This window comes from Polypterus senegalus, chromosome 1, assembly GCF_016835505.1.
Source record: "Polypterus senegalus isolate Bchr_013 chromosome 1, ASM1683550v1, whole genome shotgun sequence".
NCBI classification, from domain to species: Eukaryota; Metazoa; Chordata; class Cladistia; order Polypteriformes; family Polypteridae; genus Polypterus; species Polypterus senegalus.
Window position 1 is genome coordinate 28,234,692 of NC_053154.1, and position 23,569 is coordinate 28,258,260.

At 38.7% G+C, this 23,569-nt stretch overlaps 1 protein-coding gene across 1 annotated transcript in view; it reads left to right on the top strand.

Annotated features, from left to right (window-relative positions):
* ndrg2 (NDRG family member 2) overlaps window positions 1-23,569 on the top strand; it is a 292,176-nt gene that overhangs the window by 221,820 nt on the left and 46,787 nt on the right. The window contains exons 6-9 of the mRNA XM_039745196.1: window positions 8,252-8,314; window positions 10,096-10,156; window positions 15,073-15,159; window positions 20,270-20,326. Coding sequence (XP_039601130.1) covers window positions 8,252-8,314; window positions 10,096-10,156; window positions 15,073-15,159; window positions 20,270-20,326 — 268 coding nt within the window. The remainder of the gene's footprint in view (window positions 1-8,251; window positions 8,315-10,095; window positions 10,157-15,072; window positions 15,160-20,269; window positions 20,327-23,569) is intronic.

A 23,569-nucleotide genomic window follows, 5' to 3' on the forward strand; every position in this document is an offset into this window, starting at 1 on the left:
TATTCCAAGTGTCTATCGTTCTTTGTGTAAAGAAAAACTTCCTAATGTTTGTGCGAAATTTACCCTTAATAAGTTTCCAACTGTGTCCCCATGTTCTTGATGAACTCATTTTAAAATACAAGTCTCGATCCACTGTACTAATTCCCTTCATAATTTTAAACACTTCAATCATGTCACCTCTTTATCTTCTTTCGCTTAAACTGTAAAGGCTCAGCTCTTTTAATCTTTCCTCATAATTCAACCCCTGTAGACCTGGAATCATCCTAGTCGCTCTTCTCTGGACCTTTTCTAGTCCTGCTATGTCCTTTTTGTAGCCTGAAAACCAAAACTGCACACAGTACTCAAGATGAGGCCTCACCAGTGCATTATAAAGGTTGAGCATAACCTCCTTGGACTTGTACTCCACACATCGTGCTATATAACCTAACATTCTGTTAGCATTCTTAATGGCTTCTTAACACTGTCGGGAAGTTGATAGCTTAGAGTCCACTATGACTCCTAAGTCCATCTCATAAGGTGTACTCTCGAATTTTATTGTGTATTCAAACCTAACATTTTTACTTCCTATGTGTAACTGTCCTGTTCCACTGACAGACTGAGGAGATCGTTCCTCCCCCACACTATGCGACTCTTCAATTCCACCCAGGGGAGTAAATGCGAGCATTAATTTTATTTTAATTCTTTTCATTTTTATTACTATTTAATTTAATATTGTTTCTTTGTATCAGTATACTGCTGCTGGATTATGTGAATTTCCCCTTGGGATTAATAAAGTATCTATCTATCTATCTATCTATCTATCTATCTATCTATCTATCTATCTATCTATCTATCTATCTATCTAATACTTTACATTTACTGAAAGTAAATTTCATCTGCCGCAAATCTGCCCAAGCCTGTATGCTATGTAAGTCCTTCTGTAATGATATAATGGATTGCAAATTATCTGCTAATCCACCTATTTTGGTATCATCTGCAAACTTAACCAGCTTGTTACTTATATTCCTATCTAAATCATTTATATATATTAAAAACAGCAGCGGCCCTAGCACTGACCCCTGTGGAACACCACTCTTAACATCGGTCACTTCTGATGAGGTTCCTCGCACCATCACCCTCCTGCTTCCTGTGTCTGAGCAAATTCTGCACCCATCTAAAAACATCACCCTGAACTCCCACTTCTTTTAACTTGATGCCCAACCTCTCATGTAGCACCTTATCAAATGCTTTCTGAAAGTCCAGATAAATAATATCATAAGCTCCACTTTGATTGTATCCTTTTGTTGCCTCCTCATAGAATTCCAGCATGTTAGTAAAACACAACCTCGCTCTTCTGAAGCCATGCTGACTGTTCAGAATAACTCCTATCCTTGCCATGTGTTGCTCAATCTTATCCTTAATAATTCCTTCCATTAATTTTCCTGTGATGCATGTTAAACTTACTGGCCTATAGTTTCTTGGATCTGCCCTGTCACCCTTTTTATGTAATCCTATACCACAAGATGTACGTGTTAAGGGAAGCGGTGGTTGTGTGAGAGTTGGCCATGAGATGGACTGGCGCTCAGTTCAGGGTTGGTTCCTCCCTTGCACCCAGTGCTCCTGGGATAGGCTGCATTCTTACAAGACCCTGAATTTAAATACAGTAAGCGGGTTTCAGATGTTACTAATTAACAAAAACAAGTCAGTTTCCTCCATTTCTTTCAAAGATGCAGAGTTTTCAGTTGGGTATTAATTTGATTTTGTGTCTGCTAATCTTCCATCAATTTCCTTTAATACTTTTATGATGTTCATCTCTCAGCAATAAGTATGGGAAGCCGGTAAAATTAAAGTTATTCATTTCTTTTTCTGTAACTGTGATTTGTACTAATATTGCAAAATGAATTCCACCCACAGTCACAGCATGTAAACTGTAAGATGATCTATGTTAAGAAAAGTTGTAACTTTGGATTGTAGAAAAGTCTGTGATGAAAAATACATAAAACACTCTTTGGTTTGGGTGTTGGGTACAGGAATGACAGGTCATGGAATGGATGAATAGTTAGGATACCAACAGGCCGTCCCGTTTAATTAAAAGTAGTCCAACAAAAATACGCTTCTTAGGGCCGATTTATACTTCACGCTCAGAACGCGTACGTGCCTGCATCATGGCTGCCACGCGTTCCCAGTGTTCATTTCACGTGTCTTCTGAGCAGGTCCTCAGAAATTAACGCGACGCATGCGCGAGTTGCAGTACCAGCAAAAAGTCGGGGGGCGCAGTGTGTTAAAAGTCGGAACGTGAGGTCATAGTCTCTATTTACTATCTACATGTGACAGCAAGCCTCTATGGAGATCCTTCAGGGATCGATGTGCGCGCTTTGCTGTTTGATGAACGGTTGAAAGTGGTGAAACAAAATGGCGACATACAGATGCATTCGTGGTGCTTTTATATTCAATCGTCGCATATTCCCAATCGTAATGACACGATACATTTTAAAAGTCTCACATACCATCTTTTGTGCTGTCTATTTTTTATTTTTTTTACTTTACCTGCTGTCAGGTCCAAGAAGCTCATAGCGATTAAAAATTGGGATGACGTTTACAACGGTCTGCTTTATTGATAAAGTAAACTACGAGGTTAAAGTGGACATTTCGAGATTAAAGCCGAAATTTCCAATTTAATCATAAAATACACATTTTCACTGTGTCTTATTTTTTTTACTCAGTGGCTCAAATACAGCGCTATACATTAGGTTGCCGATGTGAAGTTGAAAAAAAAAAAAAAATAGACGGCACAAAAGATGGTATGTGAGACTTTTAAAATGTATCGTGTCCACTTTAACCTATTAGTTTACTTTATCATTAAAGCAGACCGTTGTAAACGTCATCCCAGTTTTTAATCGCTACGAGCTTCTTGGACCTGACAGCAGCGGAAAGCATCAATAGATCGCTACATGTATGATATTCCAACTCTGCACATTTAGAATCTTTAGATTTATACTTGATATCACTTTCATGATGAAATGCATTAAAGTGTGTATGTTACATTTTACATATAATTTCGTTTAAATAATGAATACTGTTAATTACACACATGGGTGTGTCACGGTGGTGGAGCGATAGCACTGCTGTCTCGCAGGGAGTTATGTTGCTGGTATTTCCTGCTTGTCTTCCACACTGTGCTCTGGTTTCCTTCCAAAGACATGCAGATTTGGGGATCTGGTGCCGCTAAAATGACGCTAGTGCATGTGTGTGCTTGTATTCACCTTGCGATGAGCTGAGGCCTCGTCAAGGGACTGTTTCTCACTCGTGCCTAATGCTTGCATGGAATGGACACATCCTGAATTGATGGATTTAATCAATAAACATCCTTTTCTGAGATATTGCAGTAAGGTGTCATCAGAATTTAATAGGTGTTCTAGGCAATTCACAACACAGAGAAGCCGAACATGTTCTCACCGTGATAACATCTCGCACTGCCACCTGATTCCTCTAGATTTACATAAAGTACGCGCGCAAGTATGAACAGTACAACGCTTGCGTAGCAGGAGCGTCCACTGCAGCATGCGTCGCGTCACGTGAAGTATAACTCCGGCCTTAGAATCCGTAAAGCAACTCCTTCAGGAAATAATCAACAAAAGGTATTTGGCTGTTTGTTGTGGAAATAAGGATCAATTACTGAAACTCCGTCTGCCGGATGCTCCTTCTGGACGTCTTATATCACACTAATTGTTAATTGCCCTCACTAGCCGGTTTCTCAGGAGAAGACCATATTAGCGACAGCAACCCCTCTTGTCCCAGTGGATTATCATATACCTCAGTCAAGCCCATTAGGAGATCCTCTGATGCGCATGCGTGACAGGTTATGAATAATTAAAATGATGTGCCTTATTTCATTTCTGCTGAGTCACGATATACACAATTAGCTCTGACACACATCTCTGAAGTTTTTCTTCACCTTTGCCCTTTCTTTATTTGCAAATGAGATGTTGATGGTGCATACTGTGAATGGCACTGTGTAAAATATTGATTCTTTACTTTTTTCTGTCTTTTTATATTTTTTTGTAGATAGCATGCAATACATTTTTTTTTTCTAGAGCAGTTTTCTGTGAGATGCCACAAAGTTTTATTTCTGTTCCTGCACTGAATCTCCCAAGTTAGTAAAAATGAAGAGGCAGGGCAGCAAAAAGTGAAACTTTTCTAAAACCTGCTGTGTGTTTTCCTTTATATTTATTCTATACCATCAATTAAAGAGACTCCTGCACTATTAATTAGTTACAAAGATTATTTATGTTTAATTGTGGAACATTGTGAAATATAAAATGAACCTATTTTTGTTTTCTTTCCTCCTAAAGAAGATTTTGTATGTTGATGACTGCGGGTACTGCGCTCCTTTGATGTGCGTGAACATGTTCTGTGTCTATAAAATTCAGACTAACGTGACACCCAATCAGTATGAAAATGTCTTTGTGGAATAGAGCACTGATAATCCAGGACAGGAGTGGTGATAAATAAATAACATTTGAAGATGGGTTTATAGCTAGCTTTCACAGCCTGCACTCCTTCTTTACCTTAGAATTGATAGCACATCTAAATAAATTGTGTTTTGTGTGTAAGTGTGGCAAAGCTTACCTGCATATGTTATCATACATACAGTAGGTGACTTTAATAAAATGATTATAAAAAAGAGAGAAGTAGGGTGGCACACTGCCTTGTGGACCTAATGTTCCAATCTAAATTCCACACCCAGCCATTCAGCTCTTTCAGATGGATGTAGAAAAGTTGAGAACTCTGAGAAAACACACACAAACATGTACAGGTTACGTTAGTATTTACCCTAGTTTCATATTAGTCCTCTGTGGATGTATGCATGAATGGGCCTTTTGTTCAAGAGCAGTTACTACCATGATGGACTGAGGACCCCACAACTTGGAACTCGTTTAAGCTGTTCTGAGAATATTATATTATGTTATAAAAAAAAGAAAATATACAGTGTATAGAGAAATTATTCACATTTTATTGTTATACACATTGAGTTATAGTGATTGTTTTGTCTTGGTAGAGTAATATATTGCTCTACTTTCCCCTTTTGTATTATTGATATGTAGCCTTTGTCAGAATGCCTCAAATCTCACAGATTTAACACTATTTATAAGGTATTGTACCATATAACTTCTCTCCACCTTCCCGTCTACATATATAACCTCAGTCAATTAGGTGTAGTAAAAGACAAGCAGGAGTTAAGTTACCACTTAAATAATGTATTATTGATAATATTCATAAATAATAACAATATGCAAAGTACATTCGAATATTGGCAAGCATACATCCTGATAAATGGTTATGTGTAGTTTCAGGCGGCACACAGACTTGTTAGTTACATAAAATGTCTCTAGTTAAGGCACCATTTCTGGTTCGCTTTCTTCAGAACAGGCCGCATGCCTGTCTCAGTATGGCTGCCGAGCTGTGCTCTCCATTGTGTTGTCCTTTTCTGTTCATGGTGTGAGATGGTCTTTCATCAGTTTGGTAAGAGAGAGAGGGTGATGTAAAACAAGCAAATATATAGATGTTCTGTTCAACCCCAGAGCCAATAAGGTGTCGTGGGCTTTTGATACCATCCAATTCCAAACAGCCATACTTCAGACCAATGGGGGGACAGAATACCTTCACACCTGCCTTCCAAATCATGTGTTAAGGTAAAGCTTGACAGCTAGGCAGCCTGGCTTTCCTATGGGGGTTGAGAGATTTCAGAGAAACATTTACCAAACCCGTTTGAGGTTCTTCTCCCATCTCTGTCGTAAAATTCACTTTCCTGACTTAGTCCTGGGGTACTGGTTGGGGGGACATGAATCCTTCTCACTAATGTAACACTAATATTACATTGCTTTGCCTAAGTTACATACAAAATATTTATCAGCTTGTATGCAAAAGTTCACATCACAACAGTGATTTAATTTGCCTTTTGAATAGGAAAGTACTTTTTAATGTCAAAGTAAAACCTGATCTTTGCAAAGTGGTTTAAATTAATTACGAATATAAACACAAAAAATTGACTGCACTGTAAACAGAGACTTGATGAAATGTAAAATATTGATTTTCTTTCCTGCGGCTGTTCTGCCATATCTAAATTATTTCTACAGTAGCTGGCTGCTTCCTCCTTACTACACCTTACACCTTACTACAATTTGTGACTGATATGACAAGATATACTTTAACCCATCAGTTAAGTTAAGTCAGCTTTACTGTCATGTGTATGTAGCTCAATGAAATTCGTACTTTCATGTCTCCACAAAACAGCTGACAGAAATACAATGAAAAAAGAATATACTTCGCATGTAACACACATGTACAGATGTATACAACATGTACAATACGTATTTGCAAGTATTTATTTATACATGCTCTCTGCTATGTTATAATATTTGAATTCTTATGATTGACTGTTCAACAGCCTCAAAACTAGCAGACAAAAACTGTCCTTGAGTCAGCTTGTATGACTGCCAATAGGCCGGTGCCGTATTAAAGAAAGGAGGAGTGAGAAAAATGGCTGTACAGGATGGCCGATGTCTTTAATTATACTGTTTGCCTTCCTAAGACAGTGAGTGTTGTTTATGTTCCGAAAAGAAGACAGCTTGGCGCCTTGTAATATTTTATACATCTGTAGAGGTCCATGAGAACAAATGGAGAAATGTGAACCACACTCAGATATCTAAGGAATTAGAGGCAATGGTGAACCTTTTTTAAAGAGTTGAAATGTGTTGTGCCCACTTTACTTCATCACTTATAGTCACTCTTAAAAATATAAAACTGCTCACCGTCTCAACAGCATTCCCTCTGATGTAGATGCCAAGATGCCCACCTTCTGCTTCCTGAAGTCATTAACTAACTCCTTTTTTGATGACATTAAGGAGAAGAATATCAACTTGGCACCAATGTCACTATGTTAGTTTCAGGGTCACAACACCCATGACTCCACCTTTAACTATTACAGCAGTATCTTGACAATGGCTGTTCAAAATGGTGACGCCTACCATAAATAAAATGGTAGCAGAAACGGTTTAAAAATAATTTACAAAATTCAAAACCAGACATTGTAACAAGGAATTGATGAAAGAAATTAATTCCTTCTCATCAGAAACCCCAAACTGAAATTCTTAGAAGCATAGCATCCTAAGAATAAGAGAGCAAAAAATAATTAAGCAAATACTGTGTAACGTTTTTGAGGCTCACATTGACTGAGCCTTCCCACACCATTGATGTGGGCTCTCTAGGACTTTTAGAAACCTCAAAATCTTTCATAGACATGGATGGCGTGGGGTGCTGTGGATACCATTGCTGCCTGAATCCGAGGTTCAACTCCCATATGTAGTAATTATTGCATATATACATTTTTTTTATTTTTATAGTTTTCTACCATTTTGAGGGGTTTCTTATCATTGCAGTTTATTTTGAGAAATTTTATTTTTGTATTTTCCTTCCTGTTCTTTGTTTTATGCAATGTGATGGGAGCCGTCTTTCATCATAGGATGTGAAGATATAAATATGGCTCTGATTCCATCATGCTTTATCCTTCAGTTGGATACAATTTCTAATTCTCTCTCAAGCAATAGTTGACTTCCAAACAAGTAGGCCCTAGTGTCAGTTTCCTTTTCGTTTTTTTAACTTTTTTCATCCTTTACCTCCGATTCTCATTTTGCCCTAGTGTTTTGGTTACCTTATTTGCTTTTGACCTTATTTCCCTCTCTCGACATTCCTATTCCCATGTAATCATTTTTTGATTATTTTCAATTCTCTTACAAATACCCTTAAACAAATGACAAATAGAACCATGCTTAGTCAGAGCCGGCTCCTTCCCTCCATGTCTAGTTTTCCTGTAACATCATTAAAGATGTTCTCATCAAGATGATTGGTAAATCTGAATTGGCCCTCTAAGAGTGTGAGTTTGGGCAACTGATGGACTGGTGCTGCTGGTTGAAATCTTTTTTCCTGTCTTGCACCTGAAATTGTTTCTGGGATAGGCCCTGATTTGGTTTAAGCTGGTTGGAGAATGTCATGAAAGTCTTGAACACAAAATATGCAGTTATTTAATGAACAAACGTCTAGAACCTTTTTGTTTTAACATTTGTTATTTAATTAAATGTCTCCCTTTCATGTAAAGAAGTCTGGCTACTGGAGTGTGAACGCCCACTCAATACTTTTTTTTATTATACATTTATTTAATTTATATTCCTGCTATTTGTTTGCTTAAGTGAACATCATTTTTATTCCTTTGCAGCTATCTGTATCCCTCCATGGATCAACTGGCAGAAATGATCCCTTGTGTTCTGCAGTATTTCAAGTAAGTCTGCTTGAATGTTTTAATATATTAATTGCTGAGCTATGTTCTGTCAGAAGCTGATCTAAGATATCATGATAATATAATCAAGGTTGGGACGCCAGTCCTTCTATGACCCTTACAGACAGTCTCTGATGCTCATTCAGTTTATCTTCATCAATAAAGGTGAAAATACAAACACAGAAGCTCATTGAAGAAGACTTCTGTAGTATAAGACAGCAGCATTATCCTCTTTTCCAAATTATCACCAATAATTTGTATTTATTAAATAGAATTCTTGATTATTGTGACTTGTAAGCTCTTGAATGAAATTTTCACATTCTCCTCTTGCCATAATAGGGAAACATAGATTCCCCCCACCCTAAAGAATGAGTCTAAACATTGACAAATGGAAATATCTAATTCATGAACAAATATTAACACTCCAGTGAGAGATTCACATCAACTCCACGTGTCCCCAATTTCTCATGGGACTTTCGGTCTGAATAAAGAATCAGCACAGGCGAAAAGAAAAAAAGGACCAGTAGAGGAGAAGTAGTCAATTAACAAAGCAAGGTTGTATCTGGGAAATCAAAAAATTGTTGTGAAACCCCAATACGAAATCAGAAAAAGTCAGAAATAAGGTAGCTGAAATGTTCTTAACCAGAAAACTGAATAGGGAAATAACCACCCACAAAGTCTATTAGGTGTAACACTAGATGGCGCTATACCAGCACTTAACCCAACACACAGACACTGACAACACGAGTTAAAAGCTCCAAGAAGTTGTTTAATGATTTTTCATCATGTACAGTGCTCTTCCAGCACCACTGCCACCGATAAACAGGCAAATAACTACAATAATAATCACGAATAAATCACAATACTCCTCCACACCTCCCAGCAAGCTCTGTCCTCTACCTCCCAACTCCAGGTTGCTTGCTGGGCCTCCACCAGTCCTTTATATAGTCCTCGACCTGGAAGTGCTTCTGTCCTTCCGTCCACGTGACTCATTAGCACTTCCAGGTAAAATGGAGAATTGTATTTTTCTTTAGCCCGGAAGTACTTCTGTGCTTCCGTCCCCGTGACTTTGGAGTACTTCCAGGCTATGTAAACAGTAGGGACTCACCAGTCACCCTGCAATGTCTCCTGCCGACACCCACGGTACCCAGCAGGGCTGTGTTGCTGAACTCCCATGTCCCATAGTGCGCTGCGCGCATCCAGGGCACCGCTGCAGTCCAGAGAAGCTGCCATCTATCATCCTGGGGGAGACAGCTTCACTGATAAGCTGCCTTCCCCCATCCTTCCGTTACTGGAGCGTCGCGGCCGGGATGAACTGCCGGCTGTCCCTTACATAAGATGTCCACAACACTGGATAATGACAGGACAGATGATTAACTCTTTTACCCATCTGTAAGTGGCATCGCACATGAATACTGAGGGATTGTAACTAAAGTGACAAAATCACAAAACGGTAGCATCTGTAGACAATAAACATGGCATAAAAGTCAGTACAAAAAATTTTTTAGCAATTCAAATACAGCAGCTGTCAATATAAACAATTAGTTATATAAATGATTTCTCCACCAATCAGAACTTAGTGAGAGTAAAAAAAACAGTGAACTATAAAAATAATTTTATAATAAATTATGAATGAAAATATTTAAAAAAAAAAGGGACCATATCATAATAATGCATGTAGAATCACATTAACAAAGATGGATCAATGACAACCCTTGTTCAAAAGGGACATTAGCGGTATCATATTACTGTATGTTTTATCATGTCTTCACCATCTTTTTCAGTTTCCGCAGCATAATTGGAGTTGGAGTTGGAGCTGGGTCTTATGTCCTTGCCAGGCACATGGTGAGCCATTAATTATTTTATTGTTCCAGATAAGTCATTAAGCACGTTCAGTAACTTCATTGTGCTGTAATTTATTTCACTGGATTTCAGTGATGTTTTTAAACAGTAAGAGGTTTATTTTTTGTTATTTATTGTAATTGTGACAATCCTCTTACAGCAGACATCTTTACGAATAAATATAATAAATGTAATATTCACATTTTCAGGAGATTGTTGAATTATAATGACCTTTTTTTGCCAGTCTTTTTGTAACATGCTGCATGGCTTCAACTTTACATCCTGATCCATAATAATTGACTGTAGCCTAGCACCACTGATAATAAGTGAAGCCCTGCTTATTCAAGCTATGGACAGGGAGAAAAGCATGGGCTGAGCAAAATGGAATCTGACACTCACATAACACTTATATTTTATTATGTGTCATCAAGTGAAGCAGTGGTTTTCCATTGTCTCTCAACAGGATTCATGCCTGATTGGTACTCTTCAGATAAGCACACCTGACATTATGAGCCCTTTTGTATGAGTCCCTTTCTCCACCACTGTAATGCAAAGGCCTATGGGTACCCAATATAAAAAAAGGCCAAACATTAGGGAAAAAAATATGATATTGCTGTCCAATGATGTGGTAAACAAGAATATATTAAAATACATTTTGTTTCTACTATAACATCCAAACTATAAGGATGCTGGTTGTTATGTCTTTTTGACTATCTTTCACCTGACCCATAACATGAGCTATGCCACACTATGAAAGATAGAGGGACACTTGAGTCACTGTCCAAGCTTCTTCATTGCATGTATTTATTTGGCCAGCACTTTTATTCAAGGCGACTTACAACATTTAAGATACAATTGGTTGCATTTCTTTTGGTTTTCCAATTGGAGCACAGGGTGCTGAAGTGACTTGTTCAGGGTCACACAGTGTCAGTGGTGGGATCTGAACCCACAACCTCATAGTTTGAAGTCCAAAGCCTTAACCACTGCTATGTTCTTTTGACTATTGCTTCAGGTTTTGTGGGCATATTTTAGCCAACCTCTTTTAGATTCTGATCCTGCAAAATTCCTGACCATTCTTATGTGTTCTATTTTTTGTATTCTTTATTTCCCAGTTTATTAGTCTTTCACAAGACTGTGGCCTTAAAAGAGTTCACATGGTTAGCAACACTGTATAAGTATGTCTGTGGTATTCAGATGAAATTTACTTTAAATATTCCTAACACTGTAACACTGTCACCACCAGATTGTTGTATCTCGGCCAGGGATCCTCCCCTGGCTGGAGTTTAAAGTCTTGTTTTGTATCTGTTTTGTTATGCCATGTTAGTTTTCCTTTTGTTGGTTATCTGATGTACTTTCTTTGCTTGAGTTTTATTCCATGTGTTTTGTGGGTGGTCCCACCTGTCAGTCACCACCAGGAACTGGCGTCCGCCCTATAAAACTGAAGGGTCTCCAAAGTTTCTGGCAGTTAATTTTGTGTACGCTTTGAAGATATAAGTTCTTGTACTTTTTGTAATTTCATTTTGACCTCCTGCTCTGTGCTTTGACTGCGCTATTGGACTTGTTACAGGCATTTCATTTTTGCCCTTGTGCTCCACAGAGCATCATCATGATTGAATATCATGTTTTGTAAAGAATTAATCGTTTATTTTATATAAATATTATAGAAGGCCTACTGTGCCTAGTGTATGTTTCTGACAGGATTCCCCCCTCTTATGGGCCTTTTTGGAGGTGCTTTTGGGACTTTCATACTTTGAGACTGCTAGTTCATGACACAAATGAGGGAAAGCGTGTTCCTGGTCTCATGTGGTCTACACCAAATTCTCGCTCTGTCATCTGCATGTTGAAGCAGAAACAGGAATTTGTGAGGCTAAGCAAGGTTTTTTTTTTTCAATCTTCTATCAATCAGTTTTGATGACCACTTGCCCAGCTTTTTATCTTCGTGAATCCAGTGTGACCCTCTGCTGCTGTAGCCCATCCGCTTTGAAGGTCTGACTTGCTGTGCTGTCAGACATGCCATGATGCCTGCACACTACTGTTGTAAACATGTGCTATTTAAGCGTTTGTGGCCTACTGTATCTGTTAGCTTTGGCAAGGTCTGACCATTTTCTTCACACCTCCATCATTAACACTGTGTTTTTGCTCACAGAACTGCATTCAATGGATGTTTTTCATTTATCACATCATTGTTTTTATTCTCTAGGGAGTGTAGTGCATGAAAATTGCAGGAAGGGAGCCATTCATGATATGCTAGAGCCACAGCATCTGGCACCAACAGTCATACCACAGTGAAAGTTTGGAGTAGCAAACATGCTATGTGTGTTAATGAAGAAATGACCCTAATAAAGTGGCTGCCGTGTGTGTTTCTGTTCTGACTGCCAGAACTGTCTGCCATAAAGATCAACAAGGCGGCACTAAGTCGAGGTTAAGAATAGATGGGGGTTTGATTCTCAGACTAAGAGGCTGACTCACATATCAAGCACTGGCTACCTGTGTGTTAACTGGCAGTTAATGTATGCATACTGGATCACAATGAATGATACTCTTTCATAGAGCTTGCCTGCTTCGCTGCATACAGATCTCTAAGGTGGCATCAACAACCCCCTACACACTGCACTACTCTCTGAAATAGTTTCTTTATATCAAGTGCCATTATGCGATTATTCACAGCCCTCACTTTTACACATTCATTAGGTTTCCAGGTGAAGAATTGTTATTATTATAAATTAGACAGTCGCAATCACAAAGCCTAGTAGTGGCTTCCCTCTCCATACAGAGGCACGATAATTCCAAAACTCAGGCTGTATGTTTTGCATTTAGGCAGACATGCTTGTATACCATGGCTTTTTCTGACTACAAAAATTCCTAAACCTTCACTCTTATAATTGAACTTTACCGATGACAGCCAGAGTATGACGAGAAGGAGCTGAAACAGACAGGCAATGAGAGGAAGAAAGAAAGATACAGAAATGAGAAATGAAGAGAGGTAAAAATATACAGTCTGTAGATGTTTTCACACCCCGTGTCTGCATTTGTCTGAACTGTTTCAGTTGAAATGCAGTATCAGTCTAATTATCTTCAGACATATTTTTGTTTCAAATGGCTTTGATGCTTCCCTTTGTGAATGCCAGGGGTCGCTGTTGCCATTTAACCCCAAATGACAGATACTCAGGACACAAGGTAAAAGCAGCAAGAAATATTTTAATATTTTTCTTCAAAATAATTGTGCCCAAAGCACCTCCATCACTAATACACAATCAATAAACACAATAATACAGTAATCTTCTCCTCTACACCTCCCAGCAAGCTCTGTCCTACTCCTTCTGACTCCGGCTCACCCGCTGGGTCTTCAGCAGTCCTTTATATAGTGCCCAACCTGAAAGTGCTTCTGTTCTTCCTTTCACGTGAATTGCCAACACTTCCGGGTCAGATGGACAACTCCAAATCTTTAGTCACCTCGAAAGTACTTTGGGGCTCCTGTCCACGTGACCCATTAGTACTTTCGGCTCTAGGGAAAGTATGACTCCCCCGGTCCTTCGACAACAGGGCTGTGAAACCACACTCCAACTCCCAGGATGCCCTGCGGGAATCCGAGGCACCGCTATACTCCAGGGTTCTGCCATCTAGCGTTTATACCAACCCCTAGAAACAGAAAAGAGAACATGCATTCTTTATTCAGAAACCATAGTGTCTAAGATCTGTGAGAAAAAATAATTATTTCCAACTTTGTTTTGTTGTCATAACCATACATTAAAAAATGTGGAAAAGTTGTTTTTGAAACCAAACTACTTGCAACTACGAAGCGGACGTATTCTGTAACTTTTAAGGCTTTTGTTTCATGTTTCTTCTGGATCTCCAATGTCCGCAATTTGAATCGCTGGAAAAAGTTGTTTCTTTCTCTTTAATTGATAAGTACACCTTCACTTAATGGGAGAAAAAAAACACAAGAACAACATCAAAGGTTTGGGGATCCACCCCGTATACTGTAGGTAGGCAATGAAGTAAGGTCTTCATAGACTTGAGTCCAAAACAGAACTGAAAACAACAAAAATACCTGTCATATATATAGTCCACGGAAGATAAATGACGTCCTGGAGAGTGGCATTCTGGAACCGCAAGTGACATCAGCAGGAGGCGGGATCTTGTGGACCAATACCAGCAGTAATGTGGTTGTCTGTGAGGACGGGAAGTGATCGTTAATTTGAGAGTTTGTCATTTGTTCTGCTGGAAGAGAGGAGAAAGAGTTAAAGGGTAGCGCCAACCCCTGGTCTGGTGGGAACATGCACTTATTTGAGCCAGTAAATTGCCTCCCAATCATACGTGTGTGACATGGGACAAGATTCTAGTGCCAGCGAATATATGCCATGACCGTAAAAATGTATTGTAGACTGTTGAAATAACAAAATCATAACAATATCATTTGAAGCTGTTAATAGTTGTGACATGGAACAGCAAAAATAAAAATAGCCTCATAAGATCATCAAGCAGCAGCTTGAGTTTGGTGTTGCATCTCAAAATGAGAAGTAAAGCAAGAGAGAGAAATGGCAAGAAGCAGATTTTGATTGTTAGGTCTTCAAGTAGATAAAAATGATAAATGATAGCCAGAACAGTAGTCATATACTCTTCACCAAATGTATAATATCAGTGGATTTTAGAGAGTATTACACTAACACAGAGGGAACTATTTCCAGTTCCAGCCTGGAAGTTTCTTATTGATTCTCCATCTTTGTGGTTTCCTGTCATATCCCAAAGAAATTAATCTCATCTTTGAATGATATCTGTTTTTTTAGACCAAAATGTTTGGCATAAGCTTTAATCTATTATAAGCCTGCGTGGGGATAAAATGATTCAGAAAATGAGTGGATGGATACAACAAGGGGAAGGATTTTACTGTACAACTAAACCCAGTTCTTGTTTTGCAGCTGAACAGCCCTGACACGGTTGAAGGACTGGTTCTGATTAACATGGATGCAAATGCCAAAGGTTGGATGGACTGGGCAGCACATAAGGTTTGTCCTGAATTTCATGAGGTTTGCTGAAAAAACAGACAGTATAGCAAAAACTGTCAATTTTCAATTTAATTCAGTTATGAGATACATAGGTAAACTAAATTTGGCTGATTTTATATAGTGACCTTCCTATAAAATGTATCTGTCTCTCTTTTATTACATATACACATGCATCATTGGTTCAGCACAGACCATACCATTATACAGTTGAGTTGTGCACAATGCACTGTCATTTAAGAATTATTCATTTTTCTGCATTCAGTCTCATGCCAAATCATGCACAAAAATCTGGATTAGATATTATATACTAAGGAGTCCCAACATCACTTGATTACAGTTTTATCTCTTTTATCTCTTCTTTTTGTTGGGAACCATCTTTTTAAAAAAATACAATTCAATAATAAATGGAAATAATATGTAGACATCAGGCAAGATTAAAGAAAAAGTTCATGTAAAACTAATACATTTTTATATGTTACTTACCTCATGTAATTTGTAGTGATGGCTGAGAAAAAAATTTAATCTCATGTTTTCATGCAAAATGAGAGAAAAAAGTTCAGAATATAATAGAACCTTGTGGTGACCTGTGCTGTTCTGCGGCAAATGAGGTGAAAACGTCCATGGAAAAAAGAAAAATCTTCTCAATGTCTATCCAGTCATACGCTCGACAAAACACTTGTGTTTTTTTCTAAAATATTATCATTAATTATTTCTGGGAAAAGCAGCATATATCAGAAACAGAAAAACACATTCCCACAATACGGTGCTTCTGAACTGAAGCGCACCTCTCTATGTGTTATTCATTGGTCAGGAGTCCTGTCTTCAATTTAACAGCACGATATTATTGGAATATGTTTTCCTGTTTACAGTGTGTGCTGATTTTTCCCAAAGTAACTTGTTAATGATATATTTTTGCAACTGTACATTTTTTGACAGCATAACACCAAAGTTTGCTATTCTGAGAAGTTTGTTTTGTTTTGCTTTCTTTAATGTACTTTTTCTTCTTTGTATTCAGAATGGATGTATCTGTTAAGTTATGATTTGTTTGAATGAGTAGCAGTCCATGGTATTGGTCTAAATTTTTGAACATAAAGTCAAATTAAAAAAAAGAATAGCACCACTGTTATAATTTTTATATTAAAACAGTTGTTTCAGTTTGTTTATTTATTTTTTTGTTCAAATACAAATACTTCTTAAGAGTGTTTGCTTAAAAAGGTTTAAGTAATTCCTTGAAGGCAGTTGTACATGGTAAACTTTATAAAGAAAACATTAGTCTTGTGTTTGAAAATGTTCATTGTCTTGACCCTAGTGCAGGAGACCCTGTGTGGCATTGGCACAATCATTCAGAAAAGAACATAGGAAATCCCTGCAAAAACAAAACACAGAAAATTACCTTGTGTAGTTGCCCCCTAAAACTCCCTATGGATTCCCAAGAAACAGGAATCCAATAAACAGCCTACTGTAGTCTTGAAACAGTATGCCCAGCAGCATATACTGTATGAAACAAGCCAGCATTCATTAGCTGTTTGCATTTCTATTTTTAAGTCATTTTACACGTACACACTACATATTGCTTCTTCTGGAAAAACACACATATGAAAGCCATTTCTGACAAAAAAAAAATCATCATTTTCTGTTTCCTAGAATAGCACTGTTGGAGAAAGTAGTTAAAGTGCTGTAAATCGTAACACAGATGCTTGTGTTCTGGCAGGATTCTTTCTTGTGTTCCTCCATGTGTTTATGGACCTGACTTTGTGCACAACAGCCATGATGAGACACAAAATTGTCTTCCCCAAATGGTTGCCACAAAGTTGGAAGGACACAATTATCTAAAATCTTTGTTTTCTATAGTATTCAATGGAACCAAGGGGCCTAGCCCAAACCCTGAAAAATGGTTCCAGACCATTATCCCTCCTCCACCAAACCTCACAATAGATATTACGCAGTTAAGAAAGTAGTGTTCTCCTGGCATCCTCCAAAATCAGATTTCTCCATCATACTACCAGATAGTGAAACGTGATTCATCATTCCACAGAACCTGTTTCCACTATATTGTTATAACTTTTTAATGTTGATTTAGTTACTTGAAAGTTAAACTCCTTTGTCATGTACTGACACCTCTTATATATTTGATATACAAAATTTAGGGGGTGCTTGCAAAATGCCACTGTGTCTTATAATCAAGAAACAAATAGCGATGCCCTGGTAGATAAAAGAGGGGGATTTATTAAGACAACATAAATACACAGGGATATACAACACCAAGGTATTGACAAACACTATAAAATACTAAAGTATGGTGTGTCTGTTGGTTTACCTAAATACAAGTAAGACCCCTTACTATCTGTGGGGTGCCTACTGCACGTGCATAAAACAAGGACCTCACCACCCCCAGTCCTTTCTACATCTGTAGACACTTCTATAATACCACTAGCCTCTCCTTCTCCTGTCAGGGAAGCCCATGGCAGCACTACACTCCCAACTCCGAGCTCACTATATCCAAAAAAGTGTTAATCAAGTTAACCACCATCAAGTTAACCACCAGGATCACTTCATGGAGCTAGAAGAGCCCCATAGTACTAGGGCTAACCTAGCATTCCCAGATGTCTTTGTAACCCAACAGACAAACACATCATACCAGGCCTAGGCAAGTCTGAAAGGGCAGGAGTATACAGTAAGTGGCAAGAGGTCATTCACAAGTCTGTGTGCTTCTTGCAATTAATGCACTTTTTGAAACACTACATATCCATTACACATATAGTAGTTCTTTCTTGTCCATCTATTATACTTCTGCCCAGTAAACAGTAACATCAGTAACCATGGTGGATACTCATGCAGTATATGCTGTTAAGACATTCCTGCCAGCACATCTTAAGGTTAGGTGGCCTCCCCATTTAAGACCCAATCCATCCTACAGTATCCTGTGTAATTATAGACAAAAATGCCATATTCTCCCTTTCAAAATATTTTGTTTTTTACTACCCAATCCATCTACTGACTTCATAGGAAGAGTCACCAGAGACATGAATGTCACTGTCAAGGTAAGTAAATCTCTCAGCAAGGTCAACACTCTCTCCGCAAACAGACACACTGCTGATGGCTGTGCCCAAGAGGTCATTAAAGGCCTGGATTTTGGTTTTTATCCAGGACATTCACAAGCCCAGAAACTCAGTCTCTCAAGTGCCCCGATCAGAGCCTCCATTGACTCCGAGAAGATCACAGCATCATCAGCAAAGTCGAAATCCGTGAATCTTTCTTCACAAACAGATGCGCCACAGCCACTGGACCACACGACCATGCCCAACTCCCAGTCCATTTAAGCACTGAGCAAAAACACACTCCTGACGAACCCCAGAATTAATTGGGAAAAACGCAGAGGTTCTGCCTCCACTGTGCACACCACTCACAGTACCAGTGTACTGGCCGGCGATGATATCCAGCAACCTCGAGGGGATCCCTCGAACCCTCAGGATGTCCTACAGGGCAGCACAATCAACTGAGTCAAACGCTTTTCGAAAATTGACAGAGGCTGCAAAGAAACTCTGCCGATATTGACGTTTGCGCTCCATGAGAACCCTCAGTGCCAGGATGCGGTCAATGGTAGACTTCTTAGGTGTAAAACCAGACTGTTCCGGTTGCTGGTAGGTGAACAAGTGATCACGGATCCTATTGAGGACAACCCTAGCAAGGACTTTACCCGGCACCGAAAGCAGTGTTATCCCCCTGTAGTTGCTGCAATCCAGGCAATCACCCTTCCCTATCCAGATAGGGACGACAAGTCCTGTTTTCCAGTCAGCTGGGATGATGCCAGTCTCTCAAATGGAAGCAAATATTGCTTGCAATGACAGGAGGACATCCTTACCACCATCCTGGAGAAGTTCACCCCGGATACCACAAATCCCCGCAGGCTTGCTTCCCTCAGTTGGCTCACCACCTGTGCAATCTCAGTGAGATTGGGTGGTTCACAGCTAATTGGAGGATCAGCCTCAAGGACCATGGACCCAGAGATATCCAATGTCCTAGCTGGAGGATCAGCTTTAAACAACTGCTCAAAGTAGCCAGCCCAGCGGATCACATCTGCAGTGTCATTCGTAAGGACCGTTCCATCAGCCGTCCTGACTGCGACTCTCCGAGGAACAAATTTGGATGTGCATAATGCTTCGATTCCTTTCTAAGCAGGACGTGGGTCACTAGACCACAGATGGTGTGTCACTTGCTCAGAGATTTCTCTAAAAAACGCTTCCTTATCTGCCCTCAGAGCCCTCGCAGCCATCCTTCTCAGTTCCCAGTACAGACCAGAGTTGTCATTGAGTCGTGCGCTGCGACTCCTCTAGATAATATCCAGTGTGCCCTGCAAGATGAAACACCTCCTTCTGGGAACACCGGTAATACCAACACAACCCTCAGCAACTTTCAGGGTCTTGTCATGGAAGGTCTCCCACATCACATTTGGATTGGCAGTCGTACCCAAATCTGCAAGTTCCTCACACAAACTCATTAGAAACAGCCAGATCTTGGAGTCTGGCCGAGTCCAGGCTCATTTTGTTGCTACTAACATACTGTGCACATAATAATTATTTTTTTATAATTTATAATTGTATTAAGGTAATAATTCTAATTGTTGGTGTTGCTGTTATTATTAACATAAGAAAATGAATAAATAAACGATTATCTTTCAGTCAAACTTGCAAGCTACATTAGCTAATAGGTAAAAGTCCAGACATCTCAGTGAGTTGTTTTATAAAATGTTCCACTTGTGTTCTGTTCTAGCTGACCTCATCCCCATCAATGTTAACATACAATGGATCATGTTTAGTGAGAACTAATTTCTTATTGGTTATTAGTTTGTATTAGGGGCGTTCAGAATTTAACTGTGCTTATCTCAAGACAGATGGGTCTTGGTTTCTTTTAAGTCTCAGAATCCATGTCTTTATTCATTTATGTGTGCATTTCAAAGTGGCAATCCCTCTCTCTCTCTCTTTATTTCCCCTCATAGTGGCCAGTTTCATAAATACACTGCATACCTGAAGAATTAACATTTCCTGTTTTACTGCACATGCCACATTTTGAGCAATATTACCTAACTACTTTTAATTTTTTGTTTCTCTAGCTGACAACTCTGACCTCGACGCTTACCGACAAGCTTCTTACTCACCTTTTCAGTCAGGTAAGAATTTCTTATATTGCACTGTGTCCTATTTCAATTTAAATTGCCTTTTCTTTTACATTGACTTCAAATAGAGTTTACTGTTTGCTACTCTCTAATGCAATTGGCTTGTTATAATCCTTCTACTATTTTACCAATTTTTGATCCTGATAATATTGTAAAAAGTGAAATCCTTAATTTTGATGTTAGTCTAGACAAAAGGAATACAGACAGTGCAGTAAACTAAACAACGGGGTTGGTGTAATTAGACAGTGGGACAGAGGCAGTCTCTGCTCAGCGCTATTCTCTGTTATCTTTGTTATCTTTTCCAACCAGACTCTTTCTTTTCAACACCATGGATCATCCTTGATGGTTTGACTTTTTGCATAAAAGATTGTATTCCATGTGTTGCAACACCATCACACTTAACGGGCTCAGAATAGTTGGTGTCCGCTGCTATCAAAAAGCCTCTATGTCTGACACCTTATGTTAGAGGGTAGTGATGTGTGACACAATGACTTGAGGACAGCTGAGGTCTGATGCTGGATGGCTAAGGACATCCTAAAATGGGCCCCTGTATTGTTGTTTGGCAGTCCCTACCAGAAATATTTTCTCCTATTTTTCTCCCTTGCCTGCACTACAGTCTGTCTTGGTGTCTGTTTGGTGTTTTTCTTGCCACTTCTGGTGTACTCATGCATTTTATAGTGTGCTCGGTTTGTAAGAGACCACCTTTGACTGAGTTATCTCTTTTGACCTTAAGCTGTGTATTTGGTACTTGTTATTTATGTTGCACTTTTAAAAGCTGCAGTCGATTTAAAATGTTAAATCATTTATATGCATTAATCTTTAGAAAGTTTCATTCTCTATCCTGCTCCTTGCGAGAGAGATGGTGGCAAAATTAGTAGGACAAAATTTGCCATCCTATCCTTAGCAGCAATCTGGAGACTTATGGATTATAATCCTTACAGTTTGTAGGGGTTTTTTTTATCACTGGGCTATTTACTGATAACTATTCTGTGAAAGGCAACCACTACATCTATAAAGCACATTAACTTGATCCACTTACTATGGAGAAGTAGCAGTTCTCTCCCTGTCACAGAAACTGAGATCAGCAACCCTGCAACAACAACAACAACAACATTTATTTATATAGCACATTTTCATACAAACAGTAGCTCAAAGTGCTTTACATATTAAAGAATAGAAAAATGAAAGACACAATTATAAAACAAAATAAATCAACATTAACATCGAATAAGAGTAAGGTTCAATGGCCAGGGGGGACAGAAAAACAAAAACTCCAGACGGCTGGAGAAAAAATAAAATCTGTAGGGATTCCAGACCATGAGACCGCCCAGTCCCCTCTGGGCATTCTACCTAACATAAATGAAACAGTCCTCTTTGGATTTAGGATTCTCACGGAAGGGCTTGATGATGATGATGGTCACGTAGACTTCTTCCTTTTAATCCATCCATCATTGTTGGAGCATCACAGTAACTTTATTTCAACCACTTGTGCTAACAATGTCATTCTTGGTCACTGGCTTAGGTGAGGGGTAGGAATAGATTTACTTGTTCATTTAAAGCCTTGTCAGAGGACTAATCTCCTAGTTTATCACCACCTACCGTATATACTCACGTATAGGTCGGGTCTTGAAATCTGAAAAATTGATCATAAAATCAGACCCCGAATTATATGCCTGCTCAAAAATGCGACACTTACTTGTTTTTACATCTTCTTGCCTCCTCCAATCTCGCATCTGTTTCACAGACGCATTAGATTTTGTTGCAGCAGTGCAGTCCAATTTCTTTCACCACTTCAATGACGTTTAATTTAAAGCCAGCCTCATATTTTCTTCTAATCGAACGCTCCATTGTAGATAAGGGATGCTCTTACGATAAACGTCTATGAGGGTGTGAGATACAAAAAACACAAATCAGTGCAAACTTTGCATTGGAATAGTTTGGGTATTACCGTGTGGTCACATAGGCACAATAGAGAGAGAGGATAGGAGCACACGCTGATACAGCACATTGCCGCACCCACATAGAAAAAAAAGGCAGTATGCTCCATGGTTACTCTGTCAGGAGGGCATCAGCATATCATAATCTCTTAGACCAATTCGACTTATATGTTATAAAATATCAGAAATTATATGGTAAACTCAAGTCCTGACTTAACCGCGGGAGAACTTATCCGTGAGTATATACAGTATCTATAATTTTCAGAGAACTGCCAACAGTGCCTGTCTGGTTTGGTGCTGTCTCTGTTCAAGCTAAGGGCAATATGTACTGCATCATCAGAGCCTGTGAAAAAATCATAGGCTGTAACTAACCTCACATACAAGTCTTATATGTGTTCAGGGGAAGGAAGGGGTTCCACAAAGATCATTGCTGAACCAACTCACCCAGGGCATCACTTATTCCAAAGACTTTCGTCCAGCAAAAGCCTTTGTGCAGTGAAAGCTAAAACAACATGTCATTAACATGTCATTTTTTTCTATATGCAGATATTCTGATTAATCAGGTCTGAGCTTCTACTCAATATCTTTGTAGACCTACCCACAGAACATTTTAATCCTACTATCTCTTTATTTCTTTGTATTTCTTGTATGTTGCACCATGTTTTATCATTTTAGATTGTATCTTTTTATATTTATCTTTTGCATTCTGTTTTGTTCTTGTATGTTGCACCAATATTATCAAGACAAATTCCTGGTACACATAAGTTTACTTGGCCAATAAAGGGAATTCGGATTGTGATTCCAAGTTGTGAAGTTCTTTACAGTCTCAGCAACAGAACAATGGACCTGCTGAATGTTGTTTGAATGACAGAGGTTATTTAGGGTGTATTTTCAAGACCCTTCCACTTATAGAGTTAACTGGGGGGACTGCTTAGTGATAGATACAGCTGTTAATTTGTTTTCATGTAGCAGTCCAAGTGTCTAATGACCTTTTAGAGACTGATACCTATGAGTAGCATTGTGAATAGGGACATCCTTTGCTATAAACCAGTTGATACAGAAATTAAATAAGGACAAGAGTAATGGGATACATACATACATACATACACCTGTCAGATTATTCAACAATAAATGAACCATTATGTAAATCTCAATAATGTTATTCTACTGCAAAATCTGGAAAATATGAAGCATTCACATTTACTAAACGGAAGCAGATTTTAGCCAATACAATACATTTAGTTAGTTGAATTATAGGCAGTTGACAGCTGAGAAGAGGAAAACAAATATAAAATTAACA